Source organism: Giraffa tippelskirchi, chromosome 13 (genome assembly GCF_054371585.1).
Source record: "Giraffa tippelskirchi isolate mGirTip1 chromosome 13, T2T-mGirTip1v1.2.pri, whole genome shotgun sequence".
NCBI classification, from domain to species: Eukaryota; Metazoa; Chordata; class Mammalia; order Artiodactyla; family Giraffidae; genus Giraffa; species Giraffa tippelskirchi.
This window is the reverse complement of record NC_137287.1, coordinates 83,068,167-83,087,099: the sequence shown is the minus strand read 5'-3', so window position 1 is coordinate 83,087,099 and position 18,933 is coordinate 83,068,167. Positions and strand designations below refer to the sequence as shown.

The window sequence follows — 18,933 nt, the reverse complement described above, 5'->3', positions numbered from 1 at the left end:
GTACAGGAGATTTCTACTTCTTTGTTTCTCCTCATTCTTTGAATCCATGCCTGATGATTTTGACAGCACTTTTGAGAGACACTAATTCCATGCTCTCGATGGAAATTTTTCCATCATAGTAAGATAGTAAGTATTCAAAATATCTGATTGCAACACACACACACAGACTCACAGTAATAACAATCCTGCTGTAATTAATTAGCACAAAAGGCCAGGCCAGGCCTGGAGGGCTTAGAAGGGGAGCTGGCTTGTCACTCCTGTGGGAATCACCCTTGGGAAGGCAGGTGTCCCTGGCAGCACGTTTGAGACTCCACAGATCAAATCAAGCAGGAGTCCTGGGGAAAATGTCCCCTTTTGCTCACTCTGCTGTGTATTCAGACACAAACTATAACAACCACCACCACAACAGCTAAAACCGCTCTTGGTGGGGTAGAGGGCAGAGGCCAGGGGATGCCGCTGTCATTACACCTGTGTATGGCTCACATCACGCTTCAGTGCAGAGACAGGCCCAGAACTTTTCATCTGTCATGTGCACGTCAGCGGTAAACAGCCCCGGCATTCGTGTTAATGACACCATCTGGCGGCTCCCATAACTGTGGAGCATTCAGCTTCCAAACAAGATGTAATGGCAGCAACACATGAAACCCACTGACATTTACAGTAAGGAAATTTATTATCTGCCGTCGGTTTGTATAAATGTGTTTGCATGACTGCTGGGGCTATAAAATCATCACCTTTGCCAGGCAAGGGAAGGTGCAATAAATAATGGATTGTAAGCCATGCATGTACTACCAAATCATGAAACATTTATCATTCAGGCACAATAGCATCTTAAGCAACAGTTACCACTTGAAAAATTAATGCCACTTTGGCGAGTTAAATGAAAACCATTTAGTCTAAGCTTTCATGATTTTTAATATGGTTTGTTATAGAATACAGGGATTTTTTTTCTTAATTTTTATTTTTTAGTTGAGTATGATATATGCATGTAAATAACTCTTTTATAATAATTTTCTCTTGAGAAACAGTCTAGGCTCTTTTGTTAAAAAAATACTTAAATATATAAACTAAAATGTTTTCTTGAAAAAGAAATTATTGTTAAAACCTTTTCAAAACTAGGAACGACAAAAGAAAGGTTCAGATGGCATTCTTCCCTTTCAAATCCTTAATGGATTGGGCAGCTATGGTTGCAATTAAATCATTTTAACTTTGAATTAAGGAAACAAGTAAATACAAAGTCAAAACCAACCAAATCCCATGAGGAATCAAGCCACATTTGTCCCCATTACTTAGCCCTTTAAAATACTCTCTCCACAGGGTGCCCTGTAATTTTCTTTTTGCTTATTCTAAGCATAGCCACAGCTTTAAAAAAAATTCATGGAAATAACAATTCAAAATACAGATAGACTGGGAGATGGTGACTGGCTTTATGGAGGTTCATCAAAGACTACCGTCAAATTCAAAGGAACACAGAGAGACTCAGGTAGGACAAGTTACTTGTTTTCTTCCTGGACACAGGGTGGTGAGTGTGGGGAGCCCATGCCTGCCCTGACACAAGCCCCAGGCTGGGATGGAGGGCGGCAAACCCAGCCTGGACCAAGGCTCTGTCATGGGATGCTCCTAGGAAGATGGATTCTTGAAACAACATCATCTCGACATGAAAAAAGGAACACTTATCAGGAGGAAACAGAAAGCACTGTTTAAAAAAAAAAGTTTTAGGCAGAAGTCAAGAAATGATGGAAGTAGAGATTTCTAGCGCAGTTTGTGAGTCAGGTTTAACTCCATGGTGAGAGCTGTTGAGTAGTTTTAGGGCCTCAGACCCTCAGACTCATCCTTCACTCTCCTTTGCCCCTCCAGGCACAGTGCCTGCCCAGGCGGGGGTGGGGGGCATTGTGGGGGGTGGTGGTGGATGGAGGGTTCTCTGGAAGGCTCATCCCTGTAGGGGAGATGATGGGCTGCAGAGAGTCAGGAGGCCCCGGGGGAGCCCTGCCCCATCACTGGATCAGTGGAAGGACAAGGATTTTCACGCCTTCATCCCCAGGCTGACTGTCACCTTATTGGCTCCCGGAGCCGCCCCTCTGTGTGGCTTAGGATCAAAATCCCAGGTTTTGTCAAAATGAGTCGTTGAGGATGGTTCTGTCGACTGCCTGGGAGAACCACCCACCCTCTGGAGGACTTCAGAGCCCGGCCTGGGCAGACAGAGGGGGAGGGGGGCGGGGGACCGCTCGCCGTCCACTGCTGTCCTACGTGTCAGGAGAGGCGACCATGTGTGTGAGGAAGCTGCCCACATCCATCCACACGCCCGCGAGTCTCCAACGCACAATGAAATCTCTGCAGTTTGAGCCTATGGACACAAACCCCAGCCCCCTGGGACTGCTATCCTACTATGACATAACCTGTATTGCTTGAACCTCGACGTTCAGACAAAAGCACCAAGTAGGAGGTTCTTCTTGAGTGGAATCTCTATGCAGTAACCTGTGCAAACACCACATGCTCACCTGTCCTTCCATCTGTCAGTCATTAATGTAAATACTTCCCAGAGTTCTGGCTCTTACAGGACATGTTCTGGAAAGAACTCTCCGGGCTCTTCCAGAGGCAGAGGATGGAGGGACAAGGCCAACATGGCCTTGCTCTTTCTTTTCAAAGTGGTATCAGTGCCCCTAGGACCTGACTAATTGCTCTGCCTCTGCATACGTGTGTGTATGTGCATGTGTGTGCATGTACGTGTGTGTGTGAGGCAGTGTGTAGCACGGCAGAAACAGCTCTCCTGAGGGTATGACACGGGCTGACAGCCTGAATGCAACTGTGAAATGAAGGAAAAAAACAGCTAACAATAAAGAAAGAGAAACAAAAAGCAATTCAACAGATGCATGTCATTTTTCCTCTTCAGCAAGGATCAGTTTTTCTTGTTAATTATATCACCTATTCTTTCCTTATATTGATAATTACATAATTACATGAAACAGATGGGTGACAGAATGCTCCCAGATGGTGAGAACGTAAACAGGCTTACCAATCGCTTATTCTTGAGCATATTATAAAGAATTATTTAATAATACATAGATTTCTATACACATCTGTTAAATAGAGCCTTCAAAATAGCAGTGACTTAGTCATTCTTTTCTTACCCAGATAACAACACCCTCCGAGGAAGTTCAGGGGAGGCCAACTGCCATCCAGGTAAAATATTTAACCTTTTCCAAACATTTGGGCACATGAACTCTTATCTGAGTCCATAGGTTTCCCCTGCCCCTTTTAAAAACAGAAATAATCATTTGAAGGGGGATTGCAATCCCACATAGCTCTAGTTCTGCTTTGAGCAAGCCATGGAAGATTGCAAAGAAATGGGGGAGTGTGTTTTAAGAACATACTTGGAAACATTTCCATTGCATCTGATGGACTTCTCGCATGAAATTCTTTTAAAATAACCACGAACTAGAGTCAAAGCATCAGTGCTGTGTCATAAGGAGTGTGTGCCCAAGGGAAGGCTGGTTCTCACGGGGTCAAGGGCAGGCTCAGGGCCAGGTTGCACTCTGGTGGGTGAAAAGGAAGAAGGGAAACCTTCCGGACCCTCACACCACCGCTCTGGCCCGTCAGATAAGGCGTGCATAGGATCCTGTCCATGAAGAGGCAGGGCTGACTCTGGGAAAGGCGTGTCCACATTGTGGTGTGCATTAGATTCAGAACAAAAAACACAGCACCAGGAAAGGTGATGTGGTGGGTACAGAAGTGGGCTCTGGGTCTGTGCGGCTCCTGGGGAGAACCTGGACAGGGAGGCAGGTGAAGAACAGAACTCAGAATCAAGCTGTAGTCACCCACTGTGCTGTTGGAGTTGACAGGATGTAGACATGCTTGGAATTTGCGCACTTCTCTAGGGATGGTGATTGTAGCATGTGTTTGTGTGTGTGTGTGAGAGAGAGACAGGTAGGGGATGGCAGAGGGATCGGTTGGTTCATAAGCAGAATCCAAGAAGACGAGTTTGAAATCGAACTATATGCTTCACCAATAAGAAGAGTTTCTAGACCATGGGTGCATGTAGGGATTAATGTACTAATTCTTACAAGGAATATAGAACAGTGCCTTTCGTACATAATGTGTGACAAATGTTAACTATTATCACATTTCTCCTGACTTTACTTGGTTGTTCTTACTTTTAGCATATTTTTTGTTTTGAAAAGAAATAGAATTAGACTAATTGAACAGTCTCATTCAATTACACAGGGCTTTGTTAAGTTTTCTTTTGCAAAGACAATAATATTCAGAAACAAATTTTCATCCCCTCTACCACTAGCACTAAACACAACTAGTTTTGTTTGTATATATTTCCTGCTTTTGTCCTATGTATACATATTTCTATAAAGTTGAAATAAATCCATAAATAATGCAGATACACACACACACACACACACACATGCACAAAGATGCATTTGATTACTCAGGGCCTGGAGATTCTTTTGGAATCTGGGCTTGGCAGGAGGTATCCCCCATCTGCTCTCCAGTGGGGGCAAGTCCCCAGAGGGAAGGCCAGCTGGGAGAGAGAAGCCAGGCCATCCCTCCTGGAGCTCCAGGAAACTGGGTCTCAGCGTGGCTGTCCTGAGCAGAGCCAAGGGCTCTGGGGCTCCAGGCAGCAAGCCACAGAGCATACAGCCCTCAGGGAGCAGGACATAGTGAGAGGGGAGGCGGTGGGGGCACCCCCACCAGCAGTAAGGCACCTCCACCTGAGAAGACAAGGGGGTGGGGAGCCAAGGTCAGGGGCAGGTTCAAGCCCAGCCACCCAAACTCCTTCCATCTCTGGCACTTGCTCCCGCCTTTGGAGTGAGTCAGATCACTGGGGGTGTGTATTTGTCTGTGTGTCTGTCTGTAGCCTCCAACCTACCAACCCAGAGTGACCAGTGGGTAGGGAAGGAGGTTGTCTAGTACCAGGTTGTCAACGGTACATAATTCTGTGGGACACTCTCAGACCATCTCTGTGACGTGCTCACAAATTGTCGCTTGTGAAAGATAATAACACCCGGCTCGCTTTTTAAAATCAGCCATCCCCTCGGGTTTCACAGAGCCACCACCCCAAGGTGATATCGAAGTGCTTTCGGCCAGCGAAGCTTCACTATGGTGACCAGAAAGTGTTGCCTGAGCCTGGCACCTTTTGGTTAAATACATAAACTACCATAAAACCCTTGATTGTAACAACTGCCATGGTGATCATTTCAATGCACTGAACTATACTTTAAAACAAAACAAAACAAACAGAACCTGGGACATGATTGAAGAGTGCCAGGCAGGACAAGGCGGTGGCGTGCAATTCTCGGTTGCCACCTTGGGTCCCCAATGCCTGGATGGCGGGAACCAGCCACACACTGGCTGAGACATGTTTGATATCTGCGACAAGACCGCCATAAAAAAAACCTTTATGGCTCCTATGCTTCTACCATACCTTATTTATTCTTTTATTTTCCTGTTTTTCAGGCATGCTTTCTGTTTTCTTCTTGCTTGTTAAGTTGGTTTCTATGGAGATCATGACATCAGTAATCCTGACTACGCTTAGTGGTCTTGGGGCAACATACGGAGTAAAGGTTTTTATTCTTCCTGAAAGAGGGTCAACCCCAGACGACAGCAGCAGCCTGAGGTCTGAGGACTCCAAGCTGCTTCTCTGATGGGGGGGCGGGGCAGGGTGTGGGGGAGGAGAGCACATGGTAGCGGATGGCAGACCAGCTCCCCCCCACCCCCCACTCCACCCCCAGGCCACCAGAGCCAGGCCTCCAGACACAGGCACTTCAGTTTCCAAGGCTCATTTAATCCTTTGCCTCCATGCACACAAATGCCATTTTCCCTTCAGATTCAGTGAGTGTGTAAATAATGATAAATAAACTCGGAAGGCTTTATGAAAATTACTAAAACGTGGAAGACTTCTAATCCACCTGAGCTCAATTTGAATGTAAAACCTCTCTAGGTCCTTAGTCTGTCTGGTTGTTTTTTTCCTAGACTTTCACATCTTCAAGAGAGCATATCCTACTATTTTTTCAACCAGAATTGATTAACAAGTTGTACCATCCAAAAGTTCTCACATAAGACTAAAAGTTAGACTTCTGATACTTTCTAGTACTGGTGTCTATTGACATAAAATGACTTCGGAACAAATGGTGTTGTGTTTTTATCATTACTCCAGGGGCCAGAGGGAGTGGCCAGCCCCGTGAGGGCCTGCTGGGTCTGCAGGCCAAGTGCACATCACTGTCATCGTTGTAGTCGGCACTGTTTTATATTAACAGATGCGATTCATTCCTGCCAAGTCCCTGTTGACTCCTGGCCCTCCCGACCTCTCAGGCAGCAGCCAGGGGACACCAGCCGTTGGGCAGACATGCCTTTTCATTTCCAGGCAGAGAGCAGGTTGAGAGGCTTTTGAGTCTCATAAGAGCCTGACTTTTGAGTCCCTCCAAAATCAGAGTTGATGTTTCAAACAACAGATTTCAGAAGAACACGTGGTGATGGCCGAGTCTGCTGTCTCAGAGAAGGCAAGTCAGAGGGACAGAGGGAGAGAAACGCAGCCCAGCCTCTCCTCCCCCTGGGTAGGGCCATAAAGCCGAGGGACCAAGCGGGATTCATCCCCACAGGGTTCTGGAGAGCACAGGGGTAGGCAGGCCTGTGCCTCACAGGGTCACCCAGCCCCTGGGCTGAGAAGATGGAGTGGTTGAGGGTGGCACTAGGGCAGGAAAGAGGATGAGAGCGGCCAGGAGCTTCCCAAAGCCCAGGATGGTGGGGGAGGGACTGTCAGAGATAAAACATGAAAGAGGGCAGAGAGAGAGGGCACGTGTTCCAGCGAACTTGAGGCCTGATCCGAAGAGATCTTGAGGGTGTGAAGAGAGCCCCCACCTTGAGCCCTGAAGGCTGCTTGGGAGCCTGGGTACCAAAAGAGGGATGGCTGAAGGTAGGCTGAATCTCTGAAAAATGAGCAGATGCCTGTGAGGATGGAACATTTCCAAATAGGCTCCATTTAAACATTAAATGGCTAAATGTGCCTGGAGTTGGTGGAGGTTCCTTGTCCTCCCAGCAGGTGGAATGGAGGCTGCAAGCAGAGATTCAGCTGAGTTAGAGGCTAATGGGGAAACGCAAGGCTGCTGGCCATTTGCAGACCTGATTATGGGCTTAAGAATCTACATATCACTGTGGTACATATATACAATGAAATATTACTCAGCCATAAAAAAGAATAAAATAATGCCATATGCAGCTATGTGGATGGACTTAGAGATTGTCATACTAAGCAAAGTAAGTCAGACAGAGAAAGACAGATCAGTTCAGTTCAGTGGCTCACTCGTGTCCAACTCTTTGTGACCCCATGGAATGCAGCATGCCGGGCTTCCCTGTCCATCACCAACTCCTGGAGCTTGTTCATACTCACGTCCATCAAGTCGGTTATGCCATCCAGCCATCTCATCCTCTGTTGCCCTCTTCTCCTTCTGCCTTCAGTCTTTCCCAGCATCTGCATCTTTTCCAATGAATTGGCTCTTCACATTAGGTGGTCAAAGTATTGGAGCTTCAGCTTCAGCATCAGTCCTTCCAATGAATATTCAGGACTGATTTCTTTAAGGATTGACTGGTTTGATCTCCTTGCTGTCCAAGGAACTCTCAAGAGTCTTCTCCAACACCACAGTTCAAAAGCATCAATTCTTTGGCACTTAGCTTTCTTTATAGTCCAACTCACATCCATACATGACTACTGGAAAAACCATAGCTTTGACTAGACGGACCTTTGTCAGTAAAGTCAGAGAAAGAGAGATAACATATGACATCACCTATATGTGGAATCGAAAATATGGTAAAGATGAACATACCTATGAAACAGAAACAGACTCACATGTGTGGAGAACAGCCAAGAGGGAAGGGTTGGGGGAGGGGTGAAGTAGGAGTTTGGGATTAGCAGATAAAAAACAATTATGTGGAGAATGGATAAACAACAAAGTCCTACTATATAGCACAGGAAATTATATTCAATATCCTGTGATAAACCATAATGGAAAAGAAAAAAAATTTTTAATCTACATCTTACAATAAAAGAGAGAGTCCTTCATGCTGGCAGTTTACACACTGCAAAGAGAAATCATCTTTTAAAGTAGGGAATCGCAAGCTTGCTTTCTCAGATCCTAAATCGGTTTGCTTTTTGTTCAAAGATATAGTAGCTTTACCTTTGACCAAGAGAATCATTGCTAGGAATTTACAGAAATAAAATCATGATGTACTCAGAAAAAACAAGGATGGACATAGTGGCCTTGTTTATAATGACAGACATTTGGAGAGGACATTAGGGACCTAGCTATACGCAGCAGTGCTGGCTCCCAGGTCTGGCATCTCTGCGTCCCAGCGCCTAACCTGGCAGCTACTCAGCCTGGGGAAGTGGATGTCACAAAGGACGTGTGAGGGAGGAAGACAAAAGCTGCTGCGTTCCACCGGAGCTGCGCTCGTGAAAATGTGAAAGCAGGTGGGCAAGCACTGGTTAAGTGACTTTTAAACCCCTCATTCACAATGAAGACACAAAAGCATTGGAAGAATGGAGAAAAGGGGATTTTTCTGGAAATTTCCTCAGTGAGAACTGTTGATGTGCTCTGGGCCACACGCCACTCCAAGCCCAGGAGGAGGGGTAGAAGTGCCTCATCCTTTAAGTTACATGACAAGGGTTTGGGAGCCTTAGGCTCTCGAGTGAGTCCCCATGGCTAGTGGACACGATACAGTGGTGTGTGGTTCCCACCCACGGATGCTGACATCAACGGGCCGGCCAGTGATTGGGCGACCGAGAGGGAAGGTGCTGGCCACATCTGCTGACCAGATAGCTTAAGCTCTTATCAGAGGTCCTTGCCGTAGGACCATCTCCAAGGGCAAACTCTACTAGGGCCGCAGAGTTGGAGGGTGTGTCCCTGAATTATGAGATGCAGTCCCAAGCAGAGGGACAGGGATCTCTAAAGAATTAGACCCATGAGAAGAGCTGTCAGGCACACAGGGCAGGAGTCACCCTTTGACACAGGCCTATTGCCCCAACTGTTCCTTCCCACCTTGGGCCCCATTCCAGAAGGACTGGAAACATAGCTAAACAAGAATAAGAAATGAATAGGCTTTTTTTTTTTCCCCAAAAGCTAAATACTAATAAGCTAAATAGGTGCTCAGTCACTGAAGGGCATGGTAACTTAGACAGAGCAAGGAGGCTCCCAACCCTCCTTCACCAGTTACATGTTTCAGTGGCGGGGTGGAGTGGGGGGACGCAGAGGAGGGAAGGAATAAACTCTAATCTTTGGATGAAAATGGAATTTAATTGAGTTTTGATTATTACCTGAAATGAAATTGGACATTTTATAGAATTAAAAGCATGTTTTGTGGATTTGGAATGACCCACTTGGTGCAGTTGGTTAAGAATCCACCTGCCCATGCAGGAGACACAAGAGATGCAGGTTTGTTCTCTGGGTGGGGAAGATCCTCTGGAGGATCTGGAGGAGGAAATAGCACCCCACTCCAGTATTCTTGCTGGAGAATCCCATGGACAGAGGAACCTGGCAGGCTACAGTCCATGGGGGTCACAAAGAGTCGGACATGACTGAGTATACATACACACACAACTGTAACTACCTAAAATTGACCAGAAAAGCCCTGGGACTTGCTCGTTCTCTCTCTGAGTGCAGGGAAAGCTGGCCTTGGTGATCATATTCCCAGGATGATGGGGGCAGAAATCATTATTATTCCCACAAGTCCCGCTGGCTCAATGTTCAGGCATATAATCAAACAGCTTGTAATCTCAGTTCCCCCAGTGCAAGATGGAGAAAACACTACACAAACTACTGTGAGAATGTTGCAAGCTAAGTCATACAGGCACAGGACGCAGAGCCTGGCCGAGAGGAGGTGTGGCCACCCAAATGACGCTCTAGAATACCCAGGGACACGGAAAGGTGTTCACAATCTCAAAAGTGAAAGTGCATGTTTCAAAACACTGCGCGCAGATGACCCCATATTTAATCGCATGTGGTTTTCTTCACAGAAAATAATCTAGAAGTAAAAACACCAAAACATTAAGTAAGGTAACCTATAGATAGAAGACTGCAGGCTTCATCCATGTTCTCTTTCTACTGTTTCTCTTTTCCCCTAAAATTTCTACCATCACCATGCACTGCTCTTGTAACTGCATACATATATTTTAATCAGGGAGGAGGATGTAACTTCCCTTTGTTGGAGGGGCATCTGCAGCTCTAATTGTCCCCTTTGTCATTTTACATCCTCAGCTCCGTTAAAATCCACAAAGCAAAGCTTCCTGTTGGCGGGTTTTCCTCCCCGAAGGCAGGTTCTGAAGAAGCCACTTAGCTGCAGAGGCCAGCTCCTGCCTGGGAGCTCAGGTCCACCAGGGAGCCTTGCTTGGCAGGGGGTGTCCAGAGCGCTGCAGCCAGTAGCTAGCATATCCCGAGGACCTTCTGGACTTCTTCGGTCTTGCTCTGCAGGGAACAGGACACATTTTCCCCCTCCTAGATTGTGGCAAGAACCCGATCAGCATCTAGGAAAGCCTCAGAATTTTTTTTTTTCTGTTGGAAGCTGTTTTACATGCATGTTACCAAATGTATTTAAATAATGTTATCAAAGGTGGGCTGAAGTGATGGACACACCAGTGTGAAAAACCAGCCGCCCTCCATATCACTCCTTGTGGTCTGGATGGGCATTCCCCATGCTCGGAAACGTCCGTGCAGCCCCTCCTGGGAGGTGATGGGCCAGAGAGGTAAAGCAGGGAAGATAAGGGCAGGAGAGATTTTATTTTAGAAAAATCTCTGCTTTCCAGAGAACTGAAGCTTAGATTGGCGGCATACCACCAAGCACATGTATGGCGCTTTCCCAAAGCAGTGGGGACGCTCCACTCCTGCAACTGAAGGAACAGTCAAGGTCACAACCCATCCATGGCCTTGAGCTGGCCAGCAGCCCACCACTTATAAGTAGGGGTGGTGGGTCTGATCTAAGAATGAGAGAACAGGGACTTCCCTGGTGGTCCAATGGCTAAGACTCCGAACTCCTAATGTGGGGACCCATGTTTGATCCCACATGCTGAAACTAAGACTGAATGCTAAATAAATAAAAATAAATATTAAAAAAAAAAAAAGGATGAGAGTACAAAATGGTGCCATTACTTCGGAAAATGGTTTGGAAGTTCCTCAAAATGTTAAACCTAAGGTTACCACGTGACCAAGCAATTCTAATCCTAGGTGAAACACCCAAGAGAAATGAAACCACACATCAACATAGAAACCTGTGTGCAAATGTTCATAGTGACATACTCATAGTAGTCAAACAGTGGCAATGACTCAAATGTCCATCACTTGATGAACGGACAGACAAAACGGAGTATGTCTACACAACAGAATATTACTCAGCTATAAAAATGAATCGAATATTGATACATACTACAAAACGGCTGAACCTTGAGAAGATGCTCAATGAAAAAAAGACAGACACAAATGCCACATATTGTGTAATTCTGTTAAATACAGTGCCCAGAAAAGGCAGATTCATAGAAACAGAAAGTAAAATAGTAGTTGCCAAGGGCTGGGGGCTGGGGATACAGGGAGTGACTACTAATGGTTTACTTTTTGTGGGGGGAGGTGACAAAAATATTCTAAAATTAGATGGTGATGGTTGCCCAAATCTGTTAATATACCAAGAACCAATAAATTGTTGTTTAAATGGGCGAATTGTATGGCAGGTGATTCATATCTCGATAAACCTGTTAGAAAGACAGGAAAGGGGAGAAGAGGAGAGGAAGGGAGAGAACGGTCAACTCTCTTACAATATCTCTCCTAGAAAATGATAAGATATACTTTTGGACAACACTGAGAGATGGAGAAGTAACTTTACTTTTCACCATTTCTCATCACACCCTGAAACCTCCTTTTGCCTCTACCGCAGCCCAGTTTCTAAACAGTGCCCAGGCGGGTCCATCAGTGCTCACGCCTCACCTCCCGAGTGAACCTTCAGTCACTCATCCTGGGCGTTACCTGAACACTTTCTAACAAAGCCAAACACAGAAAGGAAGTGAATCTTGAAAAACGGATACTGTGACCCACGTACAGGATTATTTTTTTTTTCACCTTTCCCAGTGGCTGCCACTATAATTTTGAAAGGTTTATGACAACAAATTGGACACAACAGAGAGAGATGTGCAGACAGCCAGGATCAGCTGCTGTCCGAAAACTGACCCCAGGGCTCTAACCTGGACCCCTGCATCTGCTCCCAGCCCAGCCAGGGTCTGGCTGGCACAGGCTCAAACGTGAGGCTGGATGGCTCAGTCAAGAGGAAAATCCAGCTGTTCTGGGGAAAGCCAATTATCTGTGAGTCACCTTTTGATTACAAGACTAGTGCCAAAGATCTGGGAGACTCTAAAAGGTTTCTTATCAAGCCATCTTCCTTTTCTGTGGTTTGGTTTTCCTACAATAAGCCATGATATCAGTACTTTAATGTTTAGGTAAGAGAGACTATATAATGGTCTGAGTTTTTGGTGTCTAACTGCCTGGGCATGAAGCCCTGTCAATGAATTAGCCTTTGGACAAGTCACTAGCTCTCCATTCTGCAGGCCTGTTATTCTTTAAATACTTTGAGAATGACAGTAGCAGTAGCTATTCACAAGTGCTGCTCATATGAGGATTCAACGAGATAATTCATGGGAAGTCTCAGAAACAGCATGCTAGTAATGGCAGTAGGAACTATAGTTTATTACTCTGTAACCTTTATAACAGGGAGAAATTTGATAACAAGGAGAATAGACCACTGATTTATGTCATTTTGATAGATACATATATACTATGCACAGTACTAAAGTGATAGTGTTTAGAGAATTGGAAAGAAATGACCATAGAACTTGTATTCTTTGTTCAAGAGGGAAAAAAAAGAGCCCATGAAGGCATTTATGTAAATTATTCTCAGAATGTCAGAGAAAAGGGCTTGCCATAAATAAAAGGAAATGCATTTCCCACAAGTTGGGTAACTGTAGGAAATGGCTGGGAAGTGGCTTGAAAAAGCAAACTGGATTCACAGCGATAATTTAAAGTGGGTTAATTTCATTTCAGCAGAATATCACAATGGTCCCATTAATAATGATCAGTGCATGTAAGATGCTGAAAAATATGAGTTTGTGTTTTAGAAACAAGGAGATACTAAAGGGTCAATTTAAACACACACACACACACACACACACACACACACGCACACGCACACAAGTACAACCAAGAGAAGCCTAATGCAGGCAGTGAAAGTTTCCAAGTTTAGGAAGGGTTGGGGAAACAATTAAGCTGGGAAAATCTAGCAGGTGCTGGGAGAATAATGCAATTTCCTAGGGCAGCAGATGCGCAAGGGAAACAGTATCCAGCAGCAGTCCATCAGATGGTAATTACAGCTGAACTGGGGAAGAGCAGCCAGATGAAAGGGGCGATTCAAAGGGTAACCGAATGCCAAAGCGGACATCTTCCTGAGAGCTCACCCACCAGGAAAGGCGGGCCAGCACTTAGCTCTGAGAAGGGGGGTTAAACAAACCATCGTTCTTACTTTGTAGAAGGACAAAGGGAAAACGGGGGCCTCAAAGAATTCATTAGTCCAGATTTAAACAGACCATCACGAATAAACAACCACACACATACACACACATGCATGCAAACAGGCACTGATCACTCTAAAAGTCTGATTCCTGAGATGGTTCTGTTATATGAAAGATGATGGATTGATCTGGTCCCAAAAGTTTTGGGGAAGAAAAAAAAAGGAGAGATGGATTGACACTCTCATTCATTTAGAATACTCTAAATCAACACAGAAAACCAAAGTGATCGAAGTGAATGACAGGGAGCATCTCCTGGTACCGAAGCAAAGGGATGAGCTTTTTTAAGTTCAAAGCAGATTTTCTGGTGTTTATTATAACAAGTAAGAGTCATTTAAAACCCCGGTCTTGGAAAGGAAAGCATGCCTCGGACACATCTGCCCCTCCCAAGGGATTCCACAGAACAGGTCCAACCCCAGTGGGGCTGTTCTTCTCTTGCTCCTTGGGGCCGGTGCACCTTCCCCCATCCCTGGTTTAACCAACCCCAAGAAGATCCCCTGGAGGAGGGCATGGCAGCCCACTCCAGTATTCTTGCCTGGAGAATCTCCATGGACAGAGGAGCCTGGCGGGCTACAGTTCACGGGATCGCAAAGAGTCGAACACGACTGACTGAGCACGAGCATGAAGCAGTCCCTCGAAGCGTCCCAATACTGACGCTGGACTGTAAGCTCCCTGAGGGCAGGGACCCTGTCATGGTCATCTCTGAATCCCTAAGGGGGAGGCCGCAAGGAAAGCAAGTCAGCTTGCACAGAAAACCACCCCAGAGTAAGTCAAATTGCTCCATAGGTTGTAATTAATATAGTCATCCATTCAACCAAATTTTGAGTATTTCCCTGATCAGGGTTCTCATGCAAGTGGGCCACACTGATTCATTTCGTTAAAAATTCCCATCAGAACAATTCTCAGAATGCAAATGCACAGGCCGAAACAGCCCATTCAAAATGAGAAGAGAGTCTTCTCGGTCCGCACCATGTGGATTACCGTCAGGAAAGAGCCTTCCCTTATCCATGAATCTATTGGTTGACTGTGGCAACGTGATGAATCTTCCGGGCCCAGCCCTGTGATGCGTGATGAACATCATTCACACGTTTTCCAGGTCCCTTCCTGTGATCTGACATAGGTGGGCTGTCAATTGATACGAACTACAGGGCAGGTCTGGTGGCAGGGACACAATTCATCTAGACCAGGCAGCAGCGACCTGGCCTCGGGTGGGGAGGGGGCATGTTTCTCTGCCATGCGATGATGAATTTCAATCACTGCTGGCTTGTGCCAGCGTCAAATTGGCAACCTACCGAGATGAAACGCTTTCTATCCCATTACTCATGCCTGGGGTGATCTGTTCCCTTGAAGACTGGCTTCCCAGGTGAAAGCTAAGGAACAGGTGGTCAGTCTGAGATGGCTTAAATGGGATAAAATGCATGAAAGGCCAGTGCCCAGAGAGAGAAACCTCTATGAGGGAGCTGAGACCCAAATGAAGCTCCAGGCGCACAAGGGAGTGTAAAACTTAAAGGGACAGAAAGGGATTCGTTTAGTAAGACAATCCGTCAACTTCAGCAGCTGCAATACTATTTGCTCTGCTAAGAAATTAGTGTGCTTAGGACCCTGTAGACATTCCTTCTAGGGGCTTCCTTCTGGCTGTTCAATGGTAAAGAATCTGCCTGCCAATGCAGGAGATGCGGGTTCGATCCCTGGTCCAGGAAGATCCCACATGCCGCGAAGCAACTAGACCCGTGCGCCATAACTACTGAGCCTGTGCTCTAGAGCCCATGCTCTGCAGCAAGAGAAGCCACCGGAAAGAGAAGCCCACACGCAGCAACAAAGACCCAACACAGCCCAAAATAAACAAATCAAATCATCTTAAAAAAGAAATTCCTCCTGAAAAATTTCCTTCCGGCTCACCCTGTCTCAGATAAACAGCCTAAAACATTAAACCCACCTACAATCTTTTTTAAATTTAAAGTAATGTAACATCATAGCATTTTAATGTTTGAGCATCCAAGCTCATTCCATGTGGATGATGCTCTCAATAATCCTTTGGTCACACTTCAAGATTTCTACATTTTGACTAAATCTAGGTCTTTACTAAAGCCTTCTTGAGAATGAGTACAGCAGCAAGCAGCAGTAAAGTACTTCTTTAAAAAAATGAGAATTCACTGTATACCTATGGCTGATTCATCTTGATGTTTGGCAGAAACTAAAACAATATTGTAAAGCAATTATCCTTCAATTAAAGATAAATAATTTTTTTTTAAAAAAAAGGGAAAAAAAATCAGAATTCACCAATACAGTAAACCACACAGCACAAAGCGGCAGATACTGAGCACCAGCCACAGCATGGCTGACTTTCTGGAGTAGGGATTCAAAAATCCATCCTGTGCTATGTCTTGAAATAAGCCAAGGCTGTAGGGTGGGGGTGGGGGTGGGGGCAGGGGGAGCGGCACACACAGAGATGACTACAGAAAAGCTTATTAAATGTGAGCAAGGATTTCAGCTCATAGAAACCTGGAAAGTTATGATAGGGCTGTGGTTAATGAAACAGAATGTTTTCTTTGGCTTTTTCCCCCACCCAGAGTCCAGCTCACCTCAAAGTCATCCAGTTCTGGAGATTCCCAGGGGTGGGAGACGCTGGAGGTTCAGGAACATAACTCTCGACACCAAGTTAGCAGCCCTGAACTGTTCCCCATCCCTCCAGCCACACACTTGTGTCCCTCAGTGACCAGCTGAAGGCACTGGGGCCATGGGCTGCCACTGACATCCGGGAGCTTCTCCTGGCCTGGCCGCATGGTCTACCCAAACTCGAGCACATCTCAGCAGTGGGTGCATATGGGCAGCACCTCTCACACAGAAACATCTCTGTACCTTGCACCTGTGGGCCCTTCTCCTGGGATCACATGACGTCAGACAAGCCGTGTTTCGGTGATGGATAGAGATGAAGCCACCCTCCCTGACCCCAATGCACTCTCTTGGATCTCATTATGAAAGTCCTTTCCCCCAGTCCCCCCACCTCTACAGACCACCTGGTGGCCGAGCCGGTGGTCCTGCAGGTGGGCTTGAGCCCTTTCCTCTCTAGCATGCGATGCTGGGGCCCTGCTACCTAAACACACACCTGTGGTCCTGGGTGAAGTGCTATGTACCTGCTGCAAAATGATAAGGGAGGAAGGGGAATTGGGTGGGGATGCAATAGCTGCAAAACTGGCCAAGAGTTGAACCTTGTTGCAGCTGAAGGCAGAGGATCTGGGACTTTCTGTAAAGTTCATCAAGTGGGCTGAGACAGGGGCCCCTCTGCCTTCAGAATCTTTTAGAGCAAGGTTGCCTGTGTGCTCAGTCATGTCCAGCTCTTTCTGACCCCATGGACTGTAGCCCACCAGGCTCCTCTGTCCATGGAATTTCCTATTCAAGAATACTGGAGTAAATTGCCATTTCCTCCTCCAGGGGATCTTCCCAACCCAGGGATCGAATCCATGTCTCCTGCATTGGCAGGTGAATTCTTTACCACTGTGCCACCTGGGAAGCCCTTTAGAGCAAGAGGACAGAGTAATTCAGGGTCTGTGAAATCTAGTGCCAAAATAACAAGACTTGAATTTGGCCTCCGTTTTTAACCTCCTTCTTTCAGGAAACCGTGCTTCATAAAACAGCTACCAGTCTATGAGGGATTGTACACTAAAAAAAAGAAGACAAGGTCTCCCGGCTTAGTCAGGAGAATCTCTTTTCTGTCACAGGATTTGTTCTGCTTCTTGTGGATGCTTCACATTTTCCATGATGAAGACTGGGAGAGGGGTCTACTCAAAGACAAATTTAGAACTTATCAGAAAATAAATAAAATTTTTCTGTTTAACTTTACAATTTAGAGATAAACACAGGACTTACAGCAACCTGGGTAACAGCCGGCAGTTGCCTCTAAGACGGGTCTTGGTGGAGCACCAACACCCTCCCTGCCCCAAAAAGTAAAGCAGGAGCTGGGGACAGTGTGGTGATGCACTTTGGGCAACACCAGGCTTCTCTCCAGTTGGTTTGAGCACCACATGCAGCTCTGATGAGCAGCTCCTTGGCTAAAGGTTTGGAGAATTTAAGCTTTGCACTTTTTTCTCTCACGGAGGACAAACGTCCGCCCACTGAGGGATGTCTTTCTCATTTACCCGGAAGTTTGCACAAACAGAACAGGCTCACGTGCGAATTAGCCTAAGTCACAGCCAAATTCTGAACATGGCTGGCCCTGTGTGTGTGGCTGTTTACACGTACACTTCCACTGAAAGTGAAATCTAGGCTCTGTGTGGTTCCTTCTCCTGTTCTGGTAGTAAGGGCGGCCCAGGGCTGTGTCTTTTAAGGACTCCCCCCACCGCCCCCCCGACACACACCTCCGCCCCCCAGGGCAGCGCTGACTCCCTGCGAAAGAGTGAACAAAACGCAGCTCAGGACTCAGCCCCGAAGTCCTCATGCAGCCAGATACTGGTTCTCAAACCGTGCAACAAACGAAAGCATGAGGGAAGGGGTATTTGCTTTGCGGCAACGAGGCTAAGCCCACAACGTTGCTGGGAGGCTGACGCCAGCCCCACTGGTCCTGAGATGCAGGGGCGCGTCACGAGGACCCCTCGGTGCCCTGCTCCAGGCTCTCCGCGGAGGCACCACCCGAGGGCAGGGGCCACGGGTAGCCCGGGATCGGGGATGAAGGAGCCGCCGCCGGCCGGTTCCGCGCGCAGCGCCGCCCCATCTGCCACGCCCCGCCGCGCTGGCATCGCGCCCCGCCTGCTGCCGCCGGCTACCCACCGCGTCCTTGGAGACCTCCTTTGATGGAGCGTTGATGCCAAGCTTTTCCAGGGGATAGACAATCTGTCGTCGGGGCCGCACGGGAACCAAGTAGTGGAGGGCGGACGTCAGCGAGTGGGCCTTGGGGCTCTGGACCTGGGAGACAGCAACCTCTATTTTAGAGGGGAGGGCGTGGGAGCCCGGGAGCACAGATGCCAGACTCGACAACCGGAGGGCGGGTGTGGGGAAGAGGGGGAGACGGGCAAATAAACAAACATACTCTTCGAGCAGAGGAATGAATTGTAGATAATGCCTGACACTAATGAAGATAATTATGGGAGTAATTGCATTACTATCTCTGTGGGAATGACAGATAAACAAGTGGTTTGGTTTATGGGATTTTTCGGCGCAAGTATTTTCCCCAGGAGAATATTCTTCTCCACAGTGATCATGAATCAGCTTGATTTGACCCCATTAATAAGCTGTGTTATCTGCATCCTGGTAACCTTTGTGTCTTTGGCACAAGCTGCTTTAAGAAGGCATGTAGATAAAAAAAAAAATGTCATCTGAGGGGCAACAGGGCAGGGATTCGAACA

At 46.7% G+C, this 18,933-nt stretch overlaps 1 protein-coding gene across 1 annotated transcript in view; it reads right to left on the bottom strand.

Moving 5' to 3' along the window:
• CFAP61 (cilia and flagella associated protein 61) overlaps positions 1-18,933 on the bottom strand; it is a 252,305-nt gene that overhangs the window by 117,604 nt on the left and 115,768 nt on the right. The window contains exon 18 of the mRNA XM_081558711.1: positions 18,359-18,493. Coding sequence (XP_081414837.1) covers positions 18,359-18,493 — 135 coding nt within the window. The remainder of the gene's footprint in view (positions 1-18,358; positions 18,494-18,933) is intronic.